The sequence below is a fragment of the Protomyctophum parallelum genome, assembly GCF_964188405.1.
Source record: "Protomyctophum parallelum genome assembly, chromosome: 2".
Taxonomy (NCBI): domain Eukaryota; kingdom Metazoa; phylum Chordata; class Actinopteri; order Myctophiformes; family Myctophidae; genus Protomyctophum; species Protomyctophum parallelum.
Genome location: NC_139699.1, coordinates 37,956,525 through 37,974,522, shown reverse-complemented (window position 1 = coordinate 37,974,522; position 17,998 = coordinate 37,956,525). Strand labels below are relative to the sequence as shown.

At 42.5% G+C, this 17,998-nt stretch overlaps 1 protein-coding gene across 1 annotated transcript in view; it reads left to right on the top strand.

The window, feature by feature from the left end:
• Positions 1-17,731, top strand: part of rras2 (RAS related 2) — a 37,036-nt gene extending 19,305 nt beyond the window's left edge. Inside the window, exons 2-6 of the mRNA XM_083794378.1 lie at positions 8,878-8,965; positions 9,975-10,077; positions 12,086-12,194; positions 14,845-14,963; positions 16,265-17,731. Of these exons, the coding sequence (XP_083650504.1) occupies positions 8,878-8,965; positions 9,975-10,077; positions 12,086-12,194; positions 14,845-14,963; positions 16,265-16,352 (507 nt within the window). The 3' untranslated portion in view covers positions 16,353-17,731. The remainder of the gene's footprint in view (positions 1-8,877; positions 8,966-9,974; positions 10,078-12,085; positions 12,195-14,844; positions 14,964-16,264) is intronic.
• The last annotated feature ends 267 nt before the right edge of the window (positions 17,732-17,998 follow it).

The following is a 17,998-nucleotide window of genomic DNA, read 5'->3' as shown; positions in this document are numbered from 1 at the left end:
TTAGCCAACACCAACTCGGGACTCCTGAATTGCTACCCTCCACACGCAGCTATCTAGCATCAGGGTCTTGAGCTCTGTAGTGTTATAATGAATTGCATTTTTATAGCGCTTTTCCAAGTGCTCAAAGCGCTTTACAATGGTTCATTCATTCATACATTGGGAGGTGAAGCGGCGAACAGTCGACGCCAGCGTCCTCACTTCCCACATTCACACACCAATGGTGGCAAGCTCACACCGACCAACTCATTGGAGGCATTGTAGGGTTCAGTGTCTTGCCCAAGGACTTGCCGACCCAGGGATCATTGGACGACCTGCTGTACCTCCTGAGCCACAGCCGCTGTAGTGTTGTCAGCTCCACTGTCCTACTGCAGTGTGTCTACGTAGGTGGTGTGCCTCTTTCCCTTCCTAGCTGTGCCTTGGGTAAAGGCTCCGACAGTGTCCATTTGCTCGTCACCAGTTCCTGGTCCCTGGCGCAGTGCCCAGACAGTCTCACCCTTCACTCTATGACCTTGTCTGTGACCCGTGGGAGGCCCCCATATTTCTGATGATGTAGTCGGCCCATGTGACACCAAGTGCCATTCATAGCATTCTACTGTGAACGTACACGTCTTGACCCCATACAGCAGTACTGACTTCCACTGTAGCCAACGGACAAACGGACAACTCCCAGGTCATCTCCCATGTCAGGTTTCAACCCATGCAAGGCATTCCAGGCAAGCGGCCTCAGACCTTCAGATCCTGTTCCGTTGAGGCAGCCTCTAAGACCCAGCGTTGCTTTTTAGCAACAATTTTATTTAATTTAATTACTATTTTCTTTTCTTTATTTTTTCACCTAAACGTCATCAGTGATGTTCATTGCAATGCCATTTCAATGCCATTGGTCATGATATTTGCATATAAATACCCCCCACAGAGGCTGAAATTCACACAAATAAAAAATGTCTGGACTTTTTAACCTAAGACTTTTGACCTTTACCCTACTAAAAGTAGGTAAAATAATTGTAATATATGTTTTTTTTGTGATCATTAGAATGTCTAGAACATGTTTTATTCATTATTGTGAAAGATATCCCCAAAATGTAAATTATTAATTTATTATATTATTATATAATTATTATAAATCTTTCATCAAACTTTTTTTATTTTATTTTTTTTAACATATTTTTTAGTCTTAGTCCTAGTAGTACAAAGTAGTAGTAAGGTTGAAATCTATTTTTTGCAAGTAGAAATTAATGCGGGTGTTAGAGGGTTAAGCACTCAGATATTTGAATTCCTCGACTACCTCCAGCATCATCACATTGGCTGTAGCAATGGTTTTGTCCTTCCGCGTTAAATGTCATTAATTTTGTTTTCTTGGCATTGAGCTTGAGGCTGATCTGCTTGCACTTCATTTCTACTGCTAGTTGTAGTTATCTTCCTTTCTCTGCTTTGGCTAAGACTACCTGTATAGGTATCATCTGTATAGTCTACTGTAGGTGGGGATTTTGTGATTGGATGTACTCTGTGCCTAGTCTTCCTCTGGTCCTCTGGACCCTGGCACTGATTGCGAGTCTCAGCGCATGGCCCATTGCTACATTAAACAAGAAGGTGGCCTGGGTGTCACCCTGTAGGATGCCTGTATCTTTATAATCGACTACATTTAGCCTGATTAATCATAACCAATACTTTATTATACAATGCTAGCATTTCCATAGACCACGCCTTGGTAACTTCGGTTCCAACAGCCAAGAACCTTGGTGTTGTCCTGGACAGTCAGCTCTCATTCAAAGCAGACATTACAGCGGTCACTCGATCCTGTAGGTTTACACTCTATAATTTCGACGAATTTGACGCTTCCTCACCCAGGAGTCAGCCCAGCTCCTTATCCAGACATCAGTCATATCAAAACTTGACTATTGTAACTCCCTCCTTACTGGCCTACCAGCATGCGCACTTAAGCCTCTCCAATTGATCCAAAATGCTGCAGCTCGCTTGGTCTTCAACCAGCCAAAATTATCTCCCCCTTCTCCGCTCCCTACATTGGCTCCCGGTCACACACTACAGTTGCACGACTCACTTCACACAGGTGTGATTTTTATGTATATGATGTATTACCATGTTTTTGTTCTTGGTTACTGTAAATCGCTCTGGATTAAGAGCTAAATGCCTAAATTGTAGCATACCAAATAGACAATGTAGAAGCTCACAATGCATCATGGGATCTGCTATTTTATTTTTTAACCGTTCATCAATCGCAATCGAGGCAAAAGTTTTAAATGATGGTGATATTGATTTGAAGTCATATCGCCAAGGCCTACCTTCTATCTGACTTCTTGGTGCTTACATGTGGGTTCCAGCCAGGGCTCTGTATTGCTATGTCAGCAGAACTAGGAGCAGAGACAGAGATTGGCCAAAGCTTATATAAATGCACCATTTACCAAGGCCACTTAGCTGGTTGATGTGAGCTTGTATAGGTCGGCAATTTTTTTCCCTTTTTCCCCTCTTTATTCCTTTAGCTTTTTTGCCTATAATGATATGCCCAAAATATGGATGGATTAATCTTGTATTCTCTAAAATTATTCATTATCAATAAAATAAAATAAATGATTAGTTAGATTACAGACTGGATGCTTTTTTCGTAAAAATGGCGGGAAAAACGCTGCGAAAAATCTGAAATGCACCTGTCTGCAGGACCTTAACTGTTGCACACCTACAGCTAAATCTGTGTATGGCTCTGTTTATCTGCTCTTACATCAGTTCACATTTTAAAGTGGCTGCTTTAACCAAACAAGTGGGACAAGAGGCTGAGATAGAAAACTCTCTATATATAGTGTTGTGTAAATCTGCTTGTGTGTGGAGGAAGTGGGTGCATGGTGCGAGGCGAGCATGCCGTTTATTGCACGCAGCACGCCTACACACATCACAACCATCCTTGTTTTCCTTTTAGTTGAGATGAGACTGCCAGCCAACACAGAGACAAGTGTCTGTTGCATTGTGCGTCAATTATGAGAAGTAGGTTATGTATGTCTAGTCTACTACTTATCTAGGAAGTATGGCTGTGCAGTTGACCGAAAATATATCAAAGCCCATATCTAGAACCAATAACGACTTAATCTAGCTCGTGTAGGGTAATCGAATAGCCAAGAAGAAGCACTTATCTTTTGTTATTATTTATTATATATTGTCTCTGTCGGGTGGAAACCTCATATGACCAGCTGTTACTTTTCACGATTCAAATTCAAAAGTAGCAAAATTAGCAGATCTACAAGCTCAAAAGATGCCGCTTTGTGCCGCATTTCGAGCTTGCAGATCTGCTACTTTTGATTATTTTGTGTGACACTGTACTGACTGTAGTATGAGCAAGTAGGTCGTTACTTTATGAAAAAGACCCACAACTTAGAATGGAGGTTTCTGCCTGACCAACAGAAACGGTATTACAGAATCAACACAAAAATATCTTATAGATCTTTTGTAAATCTACCAAATTAATTAATCTGATTAACTAGCCTGGAATACAGCCAGACTGACTTTCTCCGTTCAGTGTTTTTCTTCTTTCTTTTTTGTAGTGAAAGGAAAAAAACTAAACAAACAAAAGAAAACGGCTGAACACAGCAGGTCAGTCTGGTTTCCAGGCTACAGATTAACTACAAAATCTTGGATTATCTTTTGTTGTACTATGGCGGCATTTGAAAATAGCAGATCAGCTATATTCGCAATACATTTTTAAATAATTGTTCATTGATCGTAATCGAAGCAGAAGTTAGAGATAATAGTCATACTGATTTGAAGTTTGCCCAGCCCTACTACTAGGAAGTTGAACAAAATCTAAGCTTGGTTCAAGTTTTGTTTGTAGATAATGTACAACATGCGAGTCGATGCGACAGTACATTTACACTAACCCTAAATGGTAGGACCATGAAATGGAATAACCCACAGCTTCATTCAGCAACATCTTTGTCTATATCTGCTCTTTGGTGCCCTGTGCGAAGGAGACTAGTACTGCTACACCTTTTGACATGTTGAATAAACCTAAACAAGAGTCCTTGTTTTGGATGCCCAAGAGATGGTCCGCCAGTTCTCTCACAGACACACACACACACACACACACAGAGGTAGATGCACTGCAGCTGAGAATCATCCACTAACCCTCTTTTCATGGTGAACAGGACTCTAATGTTTTCCGTGTGTGTGTGTGTGTGTGTGTGTGTGTGTGTGTGTGTGTGTGTGTGTGTGTGTTCATATGACTGTGTGGGTGGGATGTATGGTTCGGTTGGAATGCTGAGGGGGGGACTGAGTGACAGTGTTTGGACTTCAGTGGGTAGGTGGGGATGGGGAACATATCCTCTGTGACATCACCCCACCCCATCCAGGGCTGGACTGGGCCAGCTGCCCTGCTGCAGAGGTGGAGTTTCCTTCCTGCAGAGCTGGCTGTATAAGGCTGAGCGAGGCCATGCAGAGTGGAGCTCTATGGAAGGCATGGATGGTATATCCCCCCCAGCAGTGCAACCGTATAATCTCCAGTGTTATTTACTATGAAAAAGTAAGTGGTGAGACCCCGGGGAGTCTGCGGAACTTCCAGACCCACAGAATCGTGCCCAGGGTGCCGGCCCGGTTCCGTCGAGCCAGCCCGTGTCCGAAACGGTCGAGAAATGACAGAGTTACTGTGTGGGGGTCCCCGGTACATCCAGACCCCCAGGAACACACCCAGGGGGCCGGGCCTGTTCCGGCGAGGCGCCCTGTGTCCGAAACGGTCAAGAAATGACAGTTACCGTGTGGGGGTCCCCAGGTTGTCCCTCTACTGTACTGTACTGTACTGTACTGTACTGTACTGTACTGTCACACCCGAAATCTTCATATATACAGTTAATATGCGTGTGTGTGTGTGTGTGTGTGTGTGTGTGTGTGTTAGGCTGCGCAACAGTGACACTTGGTTGTGAAAACACTATTTTCGTACTCAAACAGACCCAGCCAGGGACAGACACACATAGCTCCTTAATGAAGTGGTTGCACCACTTAAAAACCTGCATCTCGCGTCCGTCACGCCTCGAGTCGTGACACAGTCCATATATGGCCAATACAGAATTCATTCCATATGTTTATCTGACCTCATCAAACCCTTAGACCTCCATATATGGAGCTGACCTGTTCTGAGTCTGACATTCCATTATGTTGATCTGACCTCATCAAGCCCTGTACAGTCAAGACACCCATGGAGAAGACTGGAACATCACCTAGATCTGCATATATGGAGCCGGCCAGCAACACTACATCTGACCTCACTGACACCAGATTAATAGTTTTAACTCCTGCTTCTGAACTGTGCTGTATTAAGAAGCTCTGTTGTTTCAGTGCGACCTCGCCCTCAGGGCATCTTACTGCTATGCCCGATTCATTTTATACTTTATACTTAGTAGCTTGCGGTATCTGCGTGCGGCAAATAGCAGATGTATACAAGCTCAGAACACATCACATTCGTGAGCTTGTGAATCGGCAATTTAATGAGCACAACACCGGCATGCAACTAAGTATGTATGTCAGGCTTTAGTTGAGGTCCATTCACAACATTAAAGCACTACAACGATAATGTGGTGTGGATTTTTAAAACCACAACTTTAAAGTTATCATACACTTATAGCGCTTAGTTTGTGTGTGTGTGTGTGTGTGTGTGTGTGTGTGTGTGTGTGTGTGTGTGTGTGTGTGTGTGTGTGTATGTGTATATATCTTGGCCCAGTGAACGGCGTCAGCTGCCCAGTGTGTTCCTGTCAACATGTTCAGCAGTGGTTTGCGGCTGCAACACCTACAGTAGCTGTGGTCTGTCAACTAAGACTCAATATCGCCATTATAATAATACAATAAATATATTATAATTACAATGATGACTGATTATTAAAAGGGTGGGGGGGGGGGGGCTGAAAGCAAATATACAACTTGGCTGTTTTTCACGCCAACATTGTACAGTACAACAAGAAAGTATAATACAGGGTTAAGTGGTTCATCAGACTAATCAATTTAGTCAATGATACATTTAGATTTTTTTTGGTCGATTCCTAGAGAGAGAGAGAGAGAGAGAGAGAGAGAGAGAGAGAGGGGGGGGGGGGGGGGTTATTAAAAAAACATACATACATGAGCAAGCTGAAGTTGGTTATGGGATTTGACATATTTGGGGTTAATGCCCAGCCCTACTGTTACTGTGCACTGGTGGTGTCAGAGGAAGGACACGGTGACTCTGACCTCTGGCCAGTCAGCCCTGCACGGCCACAGCCCAGATCACATTCACTGTAGTGACCACGTGGTGCCTCTAGGGACAGCATGGCACAAAGAAGCACGCACACACACACACACATCAGAGTCACAACACACAACAGTTTTGAGGGACACTTCTGAACGACCCAAAGAAGATTACTGTACAATTTAGTTCACGCTGATTCATTCATATATGAATGTAATATGTAAATATATTAAATAAACGCTCCTTTATTATTTGCAGCCCTGATGAGGTGCAAACAAGGTCTAACGTTGTATCCTTCACAGTGGGATGCACCTGTTAAGTACAATGGCAGTGATGGATGTATTTCCATTATGGCTGGTAAACCTCATGAGTCAGAGGGTGACCACCACACATGACATCATCCAACTCAAGGCTGGCTTATGTCACACAATTCCTGTCGACTTGGTCCTCCTGAGTCATCATAACGTGCCCAGCAGCACACGCCCTCCTCCTCCCAGCCCCCACTCTCCTTGCCCCTCTCGCTGCCTGGAAGCACCACTCACAGGCCTGGGGCTGGCACCAGCATGACATTGTACTGGACCATTCATTGTCATACAAATAATTGCGATTAATGATTTGATGATGAGATGAGATGAGATATACTTTATTGTCCCACGAGGGGAAATTTGTCTTGGGCAAAAGTGCATTAGTACATCAACGCTTTTTAAAACAGACAGACAATACACAAAAGACAATACACAGTAGCAGCAAAGTACAAGTATAGTATCACAAAGATCAGTGCAAAATTGCAATCAGAAGTATATAATATATAAGTTAATTGTGTTTTTTGTCATCATTGAACATCCGAACATCATCTTTTTAGGCTTTGTACACCAAAAATAGAATCGAATATAAAATGTGTACTGCAGCCAAAACAGGCCATATTTAATAATGTAATACATTGATTGAATATCATTTAAAATATTGGAAATGGTTACCTACAGCATCACATCACTCTGCATCGTAGCGGGTTGTGAACATTTTTAGACAATTTTTGGATCTTTAAAAAATGTATGATATTCAGTAGATGAAAGAATGGAAACTATTCTGATGACTATGCATAAATAATTGCTATTATCTCAAATAATGACCATTAGGTGATTATGTAATGTAATCTGTGAGCGGCCAGACTCCAGCAGCCCCCAGTGGTGTTGTCTGGCCTTGTTACTGCTGCTTCTGTTGCTGGCACTGCAAAGCCCTCATCCATCACAGGAAGCAGCTCTTAGTGGAATAGTAGCACGTACGCTGTAAAAAAAACAAACAGAAACTAACCCCAGAGAGAGTACAAATGGAAACATACGGGTCCAGTTGGTTCCATTTGTACTCTCTCGGGGGTTTCGTTAACACTGAGGATTGTGCTGTTGTGTGTATGGTTGCTGCTAGCCCAATGGAAGGATGCACACAGAGAGGGAGTATTAGTTGACAGAATTGGAATAGGAGGTTGCGGTGGAGCTATGAGGTCATGTGATAAGTTGGTTCTTCATCTCTCTCCTCGGTCTGAGTGTCTGCTCTGCAGTGACACGCAGGGCAGTGCAGTAAAGTGCATTCAAGGATGCACACACACGCTGTTAGCGTAGTACTGATTAATTATTGAGCAGTAGTGAGTGAATGTGACACTGCACTGAGGAGAGAGTGCGTACACGTGTGCATGTGACTAAGGCATACACCACAACAGAAAGCTAGCATAGCGTGGTATACTACAGGGATGTATAATGGAATGATAATGAAATTGAAAATGTGCACACGTCATGGTTCAGCCAAGTGATTTGACTCCCTCATAGTTTTATCTGCATCAACCGTCTGCCTTCTCCCAGTCACAAGTAACTCACGCTCTATTTACTAAAAAGGTAATATATCACATATACCAAGTTAGAAAGAATGGAGTTATTAGAATAGAATATGAGCATATTTGCTACTTTACATAACGGCACCATGCTACTGTAATATTACTGTTGTAGCCTAATTTCGTTGTTCAGGAGACGGAGACCTTTTGTTATTTTCTTAGAAGGTCTGTGTTTTAGGGTGTTTGTTTGAACACTCGGCTCAGCTGTCACCACTTAACTAGTCTCTGGGGAGAGACAGGACTACAAAACATGTGAAAAATGTAAAAAATGCATGACTCCTCCTCTTTCCTACTCCCTGGCCCCACCCTTCCACTTTTGGTTACTGGGAGACCATTTTGGGCCAGAATGCAAGTCTCAACGGAATGTTCAGGCTTTAGATGTAGGCTAATTGGTGTAACTGTTGAAGCTAATGTGCTAATGTACTGTCTCTTTAGCATGTGTTTGGTATGTGAATGTAAGTCAGTGACAGCATGCAAAATAATTGTTGGAGCATATTTATCTGTTTTTCCTCAGTCTATTGTGAGCTAGAAGGGAGTAATAAGGCCCTGTGCATTATCTGCAAATACGTAGGAAGTGGTTGATATAATATTATAGTAGGCTATATTAACCCTAAGCATGTTTAGAAAATAGCCAAACCTACAAGCTTGTTGTGGCCTGTGGATCAGCTTTTTTTTTTTCAGCAATGAGATTTGGTAGACCCCTGTGAGACTCCGGTTAAGTGTTAATCTATGTCACAGTTAGTTGTCTCTTTATGTCACGTTGTGCATTTGTTTTTGTCACCTACAGTCGTACTTTGTCACCGACTACGATCCCACGATTGAAGACTCGTACACCAAGCAGTGTGTGATCGATGAGAGGGCAGCCAGGCTCGACAGTAAGTTCACCTGTGTGTGTGTGTGTGTGTGTGTGTGTGTGTGTTCGTGTTCTACAACAGTGGTTCCCGAACTGGGGGTCGGGAGTCGGGACCCCCGTGTGATTTTGGCAGGGGTGTCCCCAGATGATTTGCTTAACGCAATAAGCGCCGGGATTTCTTTCAAAATAACAGCTCAGGGTGTCGCGCAGATATGTCCGCTTTTACTCTGTAAAACAAAAATCACACACGTGTGAACTGAGTGGTGCAATTCCCCCCCCCCCTCTCTCTCTCTCTCTCTCTCTCTCTCTCACTCTCTCTCATTAGAGTCACTACCCCTCTCACTGTTTCTGGCGCCCCCTACTGCTATTATTAAGTCACATACTCATGCTCACACAGACACACAAACAAGTACGAGACAGACACACACACAGACACACAAACAAGTACGAGGACATTGCAAGCTGGTTGTAGGAGTGGTTGCACCACTCAAAAACTGGGAGAAATATTTTTGCTTGCTTACCTTGCTATTATGATAAACAGGGAAGTGAACGCCAACGCGCAAGGACTATGGTGCAGAAGGAGAGGCCAACCCCAAAAAGTGTGTGTGTGTGTGTGTGTGTGCGCTGAAATGGTTGAGAACCACTGTTCCACAAAAACTATATAAATGCATGCTTCTTTCTATACTGACTGAGTTCTATATCTGCTGCAAAATGTTTTCTACTGCACAAGAAGCATACTCTTGACAATGTGTCTTCTTGTAATTTTACTTTGTTTCCCTTGTTTCTTTCTCTATTGTCTACCCATGTCGTTTTTCTTGAAAATGCGAAACGTTGCCTTCTTATACAAAGAATAATTTCACTCACACTTTTCACTTGTGAAAGTTTAAGTTGAGTTTAAGTGCATATAGGAACGTGATGATATTGTAAAAAGACATAATCGGTACATGTTAACTTAGTATAAGTAAGTAAGTAAGTAAGTAAGTGTGTGTGTGTGTGTGTGTGTGTGTGTGTGTGTGTGTGTGTGTGTGTAGTACTGGACACGGCTGGACAGGAAGAGTTTGGAGCCATGAGAGAACAATACATGAGGACAGGGGAGGGCTTCCTGCTTGTCTTCTCAGTCACTGACAGAGGAAGGTGAGTGACACTTTCTCCATCTGGCCTTTTTTCCCACTGTTATTAAGACCTGATAAGAGAGAAAGTGAGAAAGTACCCCCTGAGGCGCTCTTATCCCCATTTTAGAAACACTGGTTCAAACCATACATCCGGGTGTATTTACTTCAAATATCGTCTCTGTCAGGTGGAAACCTCATATGTATGTCCAAAAATAGTAGTTGTTGTACCCTGAGGCGGCCACCAGTGTTGCCAAGTCTGTTTATTATAAGCAACTTTCGGCTTGTTTATCTTATCCTGTCCACAGCTCAGTGGCCTTGTGGTTAGAGTGTCCGCCCTGAGACTGGGAGGTCGGGGTTCAATCCCTGGCCGGATCATACCAAAGACTGTAAAAATGGGACCTGTTGCCTCTCTGCTTGACACTCAGCATCAAGGGTTGGATTGGGGGTAAATCCCTGCGACATACTAGTGTCATGTCCAGAGGGGTGTACTTGTACATCAAGCTGCCTCACGCTACAGAAACAGGAGATAGGCTCCTGCCCTATAGGCCTCATGGCTCGACAAGGCTACTTACTTACTTACTCCAGTCCACAGACAGAACAACGGACACGTTTCAACTGAACAGGTCTTCCCCATTGAGTTGTGACATTGCTGAGGGCAACGGGCAAGATAGGTCCCCAAGCCTTAACCACAGTAATCCATATTTTGGGCATGTCATTATAGGTGAATAAACATTTTAACAAATAATTACAATAATAAAAATGTTTAAAAAAAATCACAGATCCTGAATCTCACAATGCGTCGCGATGTAATACATAAAAAACAGTTAATAGAGGGTGTGATTATTTATGTTCTGTGTAATATTGTACTGATATGTAGTGTGTATGTGCTGTGCGCTCAGCAGTGCAGTGAGCTGTAGTCCCCCACCCGTAGTCTACAGCCCCCTCCTTGTGTTTATGTAGTAAACAGTCTTTCCTTCCTCCATTTCTATTAGTCAAGTCTTTCCAGATTGACTGTGTGCTCACTGAGCTGAGCTGAGCTGTCTGTGGGACACTGGCTGGAATGCCGTCCTGGGCTTTGTGGTTTGACTTTGTGCTTCTTTTTCTCCCGGGTGACACTTTTATGTGCTGTCTGCGTGCTGTTTGGTTCCGGTGGTGCACATGAAGTTTGTGACACAGTGCAGCGGTTCTCAAACATTTCCATGCAGGATTGGTACGTATGTACGTACGTACATATGTACTAGCTAGGCCGCAGAGTGCAGACATTAGAAAAGATTTCTGTGAGAAAAGGTTTGTCAGATTCGATTTATAACAGAATTCTGCAAACTGACTGCAAACACTAGGTGGGGCGATAACGGTACAGAGAGTGAAACCTATGAGCGAAATAGTAATTCTTATACATTCTCTTTTTGGACTAACCCTCTGTTCCTCATTTTGCTGAGGACCCCCTGGAACTCCATAAAGGACCCCAGGGGGCCCCACATTGAGCTGAGGACCCCCTGGAACCCCCTCAAGTACCCCAGGGGACCCCACATTGAGCAGAGGACCCCCTGGAACCCCCTCAAGGACCACAGAAGCCCCACTTTGAGAAACACTGAATTAGAGAGACAGCCTGTAGGGCAAGGGGAAGTGTCAGAGTTCTCAGACAAGTGTTTCTGCAATGCTGCACGGAGCACCATGGAAGATGTCTGGCTTCTCCCTCTTTGCTCTCTTGTTTAACCCTCTTAGCTTGATTCACAGAAGCATAGAGTGTGTGTGGGGGGGGTTATGTGGTGAAGAGCTTACATTCCTAGGAAGTTTGACTGAGATCCTGAAGTTCAGAGGCACCAATTTAATCTCTGCATAGATGCACATTGCCGGAGAATGCACTCGGGGGGGGGGGGGGGGGGGGGTGTGTGTGTGTGTGTGTGTGTGTGTGTGTGTGCGCCGTGCCGCGCACATGTATGCATATTCAGTGTGCGTATAAACACAGTGTCATCCCTTTGTGTAAAGTGCATTAGCCAAATTATTTTATTGAATGTTGTGTTCCACAGCTTTGAGGAAATCTACAAATTCCAAAGACAAATTCTCCGAGTCAAGGATCGAGATGAATTCCCCATGATCCTCGTAGGGAACAAAGCAGATCTTGAGCAGCAGAGACAAGTAAGTTTGTACTGTATGTCTGTCCAAAGATCAAGCAGTGGTGGATAAAGCCCAAGCTATAAACTCACAACGCTAGCTTGTAGATCTGCTGTTATCTATCGTTGTTGTCAGGCAGAAACCTCTTAACTTTTGTGTTTTCTTAAATTAAGTGATCAAAAGTCCACAAGCTCGAAACGGCATGCAGCGTTGTAGATCTGCTACTTTTTAATTTGAATCCTGAAAAGTAGCACGTTTTGGACACTTTAATAGTGAAAATAGCTGATCTACAAGCTTTTCTACGCGTTTTGAAACTGCTTTTTTGTATTTTTTGTATTATTTTTTTGTGTGAAGATGCAACTGTTGTGAGCATAGAGGTCTGCGTGCGCGACACCATCGCAGGACGAAGCATAAATTATACTTTATAGGCTGCAGGTGCGCGTGCATGAGCGCACCTCCCGTGCTGTTTTGAATTGCTATTATTGTTTAAACACAACAGAAACCAAGGATTTCAAGGCCACAATACAAATCCTAATCATTCTTCCTCCACACTGGGAGAAAATGTTTGATGGGGCATTTTTTACACGTGAGTGCTTTGAGTGTTCAGTGCATCATCTGTTAAGGCTATGGTATGCAGCTGCAGTTCACAACCTGGTGTGAATCCACATCACCCCCTCATGGTGGACTGCTGCCTTGCAGGCATATGACTGACTGATCAGTGGCATTCATCAAATGTGTGTGTACAAGGCACAATGTGATGAGCTTGTATATCTGCAATTTTTTTAAAGTATAAAATATGGTTAAAGTAGTTTGCATACAGTACGCCTGCAAGGTTGTCGCGCTAGGACACTTGCTTTTTGTACTCTGACCTCTTTTCCACCGGGTTTGAACCAGTTTGGTTCTTTTTCACCCAGCTAATGTTGAACCAGTTCAGAGTGTTCCCACTTCCCACTGACAATGAATTGGTTCAGAATCCTAAAAGTTGGTTCGAAACTGCAACCAAAAGATGGCCACTGGTTCCGTGTAAGCACCATGGTTCCAAGAATCTAGAACGGAACCAGTTCTAGAACCAAAGTTCTTTTGTTGGAAAAGGGGCCTCTGCCGCAGGCAGTAACCGGGAGCCAATGGAGGGAGCGGAGAAGGGGAGAGACGTGAACATTTTGGCTACTTGAAGACCAAGGTGCTGTGGCATTCTGGATCAATATTCGAGAGGCTTAAGTGCACATGCCGGGAGGCCAGTAAGGAGAGATTCAAGTTTTGATATGACTGATGCCTGGATAAGGATCTGGGCTGACTCCTGGATGAGGAAGGGTCTAATACTTCAATTGTTATCGAGTGTAAACATGCAGGATCGCTGTGATGATAGTTCAAATGATTGCGACGCTATAGTAACACATTTTGCCCAAGGACCCATGGGGGTCTCCGGACCCCACTTTGAGATATTTTGTTTTAAGTTGTTAATGACAATAATGCCCCTACTGTTTGAAGGCTCCATAGAGACGAGACAGATTTGAATCCTAGACCCCTGCACACTACACTACAAGATAACGTGCCCGTGGCTGTGATATATAGATTAAATTATTGTAATACCTTTCTCCACATGTTATGTCACTGAAACAAGTCACCAGTTTCTTTTAGGTTGCAGAAGGGTCTTGATTGAATATGTGTGTTTTGTTTTATATGCTGTGCAACACTTTGGTCAGCCTTGCCCTTTTGGTTGTTTTAAAATGTGCTTTATAAATAGAATTGACTTGTAGATGGCAGCATTGACAACACATTTCTTGCCCACAATTTTGTAACCCATTTTTTCACCCAGTGCCAATTGCCTAAGCTGTAATCTTGGCCCTACTCTCCCTCTGCCAACCTGGGGAGAATCCCGAACTGAGCTCATGCTTCCTTCAATGCATGTGGAGTGAGCAGGCCACTTCTTTCGTTTTAGTGTTAGTTTTTTTTTAACCAATCATAATCACAATACATAACAGTACAATAACAGTATCCAGTACTGCTTGGCACCTGTAAATACTGCAATGTCCAGTACTGCTTGGGGCCTGCAGCAACAAATATAAGGTAGTTCTAGGCACTACAGTCAAGGGAATTTTGTTCCGCAAGTGATGGGACCCTTTACAGTAGAACATGATTATGATTAGGCTTACACGGTTTAGTACAACAGTGGAAAAGGCCCAAAAGTATTCTCCATATCATACGGTTCAACATCGTTGATTTGAGTCCTATTAGAGCAAGATAATGTGCTGCTGTAGAGTTCATGGTGCATTTCTCAGCCCCGCCAACAGAGGACACCAGTGCTTCAAAATTGTTAGTGATCTGTTCTGGAGCATCACTATTATACTGAGCATACTTTTGGTTGTGTTCAAAACGTCTCTGTCGGGTGGAAACCTCATGTCCAAAACTGTCATCAGGATAAAAAATAAACGGTAAAAGTAGCATATCTACAAGCTTGAAACGTGTTGCTTCGCACTGCATTTTGAGCTTGTAGATCAGCTACTTTTGATGCTTTTGTGTGACACTGTAGTATGATCAAGTAGGGCGTTAATTTACAGAAGAAAGAAATAACACAAATGGTTAAAATATGGAGATGAGAGGTTTCTGCCCGACAACGGCGACAAGCTCACACACCCCAAACACTGATGTATGTATGTATGCCTCCCCTTCTCAGGTAACCCAGGAGGAAGGCCAACAGTTGGCCAGACAGCTGAAGGTCACATACATGGAGGCGTCAGCCAAAATCCGTATGAATGTAGACCAAGCTTTCCACGAGCTGGTTAGAGTCATCAGGTAGGTTCCTTCATCCCAGGAAGTATACCGTACTTATCATATCATATTATCATTATTATAATTCATCAACCTCAAGGCCTACTTAGCCTACATATCGTCGCTGTGGGGTGGAAACTTTGCATGTCCAAAACTGTAACTTTTCAGGAATGGAAAAATAACCACTTTTCCACCCATCTTCTTATTGGTCCTCATTTCATTTTTGACCAGGACAACTTTTTGTGTCTCATAGGCAGGCTGTGCGCAGTTGACAAAAACCCATCCACCAGTGACATATCATCGATGGGGAATCCAAGCTAATAGAAAGTAGAAACGTTGCATTACATTACATTTATGTTTAAAAAAATCATGTCACTGGTGGACAGGTTTCTGAACTGCCCAAATTGGTGGTATTTTCCTCACTACATTAGTGAGGACCAATTATATGACAATAGGTAGAAATGTGGTGAAGTGGTCATTTAAATATACATTTTTTCTCACATTGTGAGCTTGTAGATTGGCTTTTTCTTCTCTCTTTTTTTTAAAACTTTTGTGATATTAGTATCTTCTTTACACTTTCGGCTGTTTCCTTCAGGGGTCGCCACAGCGAATCATCTGCCTCATCTTACCCTGGCCTCCTCTTCTTTCAAACCAACTAACTTCATGTCCTCTTTCACTAAATCCATAAATCTCCTCTCTGGTCTTCCTCTAGGCCTCCTGCCTGGCAGTTCTAACCTCTGTACATGTACAAACCATCTCACTCTCACCTCTCTGGCTTTATCTCCAAAACATCTAACATGCACTGTCCTTCTGATGTACTCATTCCATCCTTATTACTCCCAGAGAGAACCTCAACATTTTTGTCTCTGCTTCCTGTCTTTTCCTCAGTGCGACTGTCTCTAAAGTTTAGAGACAGTCGAGACCAGCTATCTAGTATGGTTTAGAGTCTAAACCATACTAGATAGCTGGTCTCACCACCAACTTGTACACCTTCCCTTTCATTATTGCTGATACTTTCCTATCACACCTGACACCTTTCTCCACTCGTTCCAATCTGCTTGCACCCGTTTCTTCACCTCTTTTCTACACTCCATTGTTATGGAATGTTGACGTACTTAAAGTATGAGGGCATTATTTCGCTGAAAACATAAAGAGAATATGGAGATGCATGTTGATTTCTGCTCAACAGCAATATAGATTTTACTCTTGTCCAGATTTAATACATACACATCTATATGCATAAAAATAAAAATAAATCTTGAATGATTACATCAGAAACAATGATTTTGTTCCTTGACTCCCCCCCCCATCTCCCCATCTCCCAGGAAATTCCAGGAACAGGAATGCCCACCCTCGCCGGAACCTACAAGAAAAGAAAAAGACAAGAGTGGCTGCCACTGTGTGATCGTCTGAGTGGGCCTTATCACTGTAACTCATGCAGCCACTTCACCCCAAACCTCTGCCTGACATGACATCCTATGTGGATGACTGACCGCTGCCTTTTTTCCACGTGCATGACTTCAGACAGCTTTTTCTGACATGCTCTGATCAGAAGCCGCTGTTCCCAGGACAACTGACAATGCCAAATGTTAACACCACTCTACCTTCAACAATAATCTGATACACACGAGAGTCCCCCAACACTAAATATTGCCTTCTAAATCCGCTTAACAAAATAATTGTTTTTATATTCTGAAGGACTTCTCTTGCCTTGTAGTGACATTTGTACTTTTTTGCCGAGATTGAATGAGAAACATATAGGCAGAATGTTAATGAGTTTGTTCTTGTTTCCCGTCTCACCTGAACAGAGATTATCTTAAGCTTTGTGTATGTTGTGCCATATTCATTTTTACTCCCATGTGCTAATCTGCTACTGTACATATGTGATATTTGTTGTGATTTTCAAAGTGTATTTCTAATGACTTATTAAATCACCACAGTACAGTGTGTGAGATTTGAGTTTGGTTTTACATATATGAAAAATAAATATATAAGGATGTATATAATATAGTAACATCTAGATTGCCCTTAAAGTTATGACAGTGGACTCGAAACCTTTCTGTGGATTCTGCTTTCATCTCAATGGCCAAATATGGACTGTCTAATGTATTTAAGTCTTACAGATTGTAGATTATAAATCATATGCCATTTCTCCTGAATGTAGGAAGTCTTTATTTTCTTCTGAATCCATTCTGTCTCTTTCCTGTCAGTCACAGTTCAATCCCAATTAAATACATTTGCTTTTTTGGAAACCTTGACATGCAGTACAGGAGAAATCATTTGAAGCATATAATTTAGTCTTTAGTCATCCACAATTGAACACTGTAGGCCTCTGTTAAATGAAAATCAGTACAATATAACTTGTTTAATATGAACATTTATTCAGAATGATAATTTCACATCATTCCCATAAAATGTATATTTTATGTCTATTGGCTATTAGGTCTTTAATATTGAGCAACATATCATTCCAATAATATGACTGGCAATCTTTCTTTTTTTCCCCCTTTTTTTTGGAAATCCCTTGAAACATTTGATTTGGTTGATTTCCCTATGCCTATGCCTTTCTACCGTATGGGAAGCCATGACAAGCAGACACTTTGAGATGCACGGCGTGCACGCCTTTACACAACCAGTCTATCATCATGGGACATGAACTCGTCTGACCTGTCAAGTTCTAATCGCCATGGATCCGCCTGGATACTGCTCTGACCATTCCTTTCCACGTCTATTTCTGTTTCGCCATAAAAATGAAGAACTGCAATCGTGTTTGTTTATCACCTTGTAATATACACCACAAAAAAGAAAATCAGATGATGGAAGTAACGGACTTGATTAAATGTTTCTACTACTTTTATACATTATTTTCTTATCAAACTAGTTGACAAGTATTTTTATATGTTTATAAGTGAATATGCTTTCACAGCACAGAACAGATGTGTGTATACACTATGTAAAGAGGAGTATTTAATTCTCCTGATTGTTTTTAACTGAAGATGATTGTTGGCCAAAATTAGCTAAATTGGATTATTTACTTAAATGTGACCAAGAATGTTTTC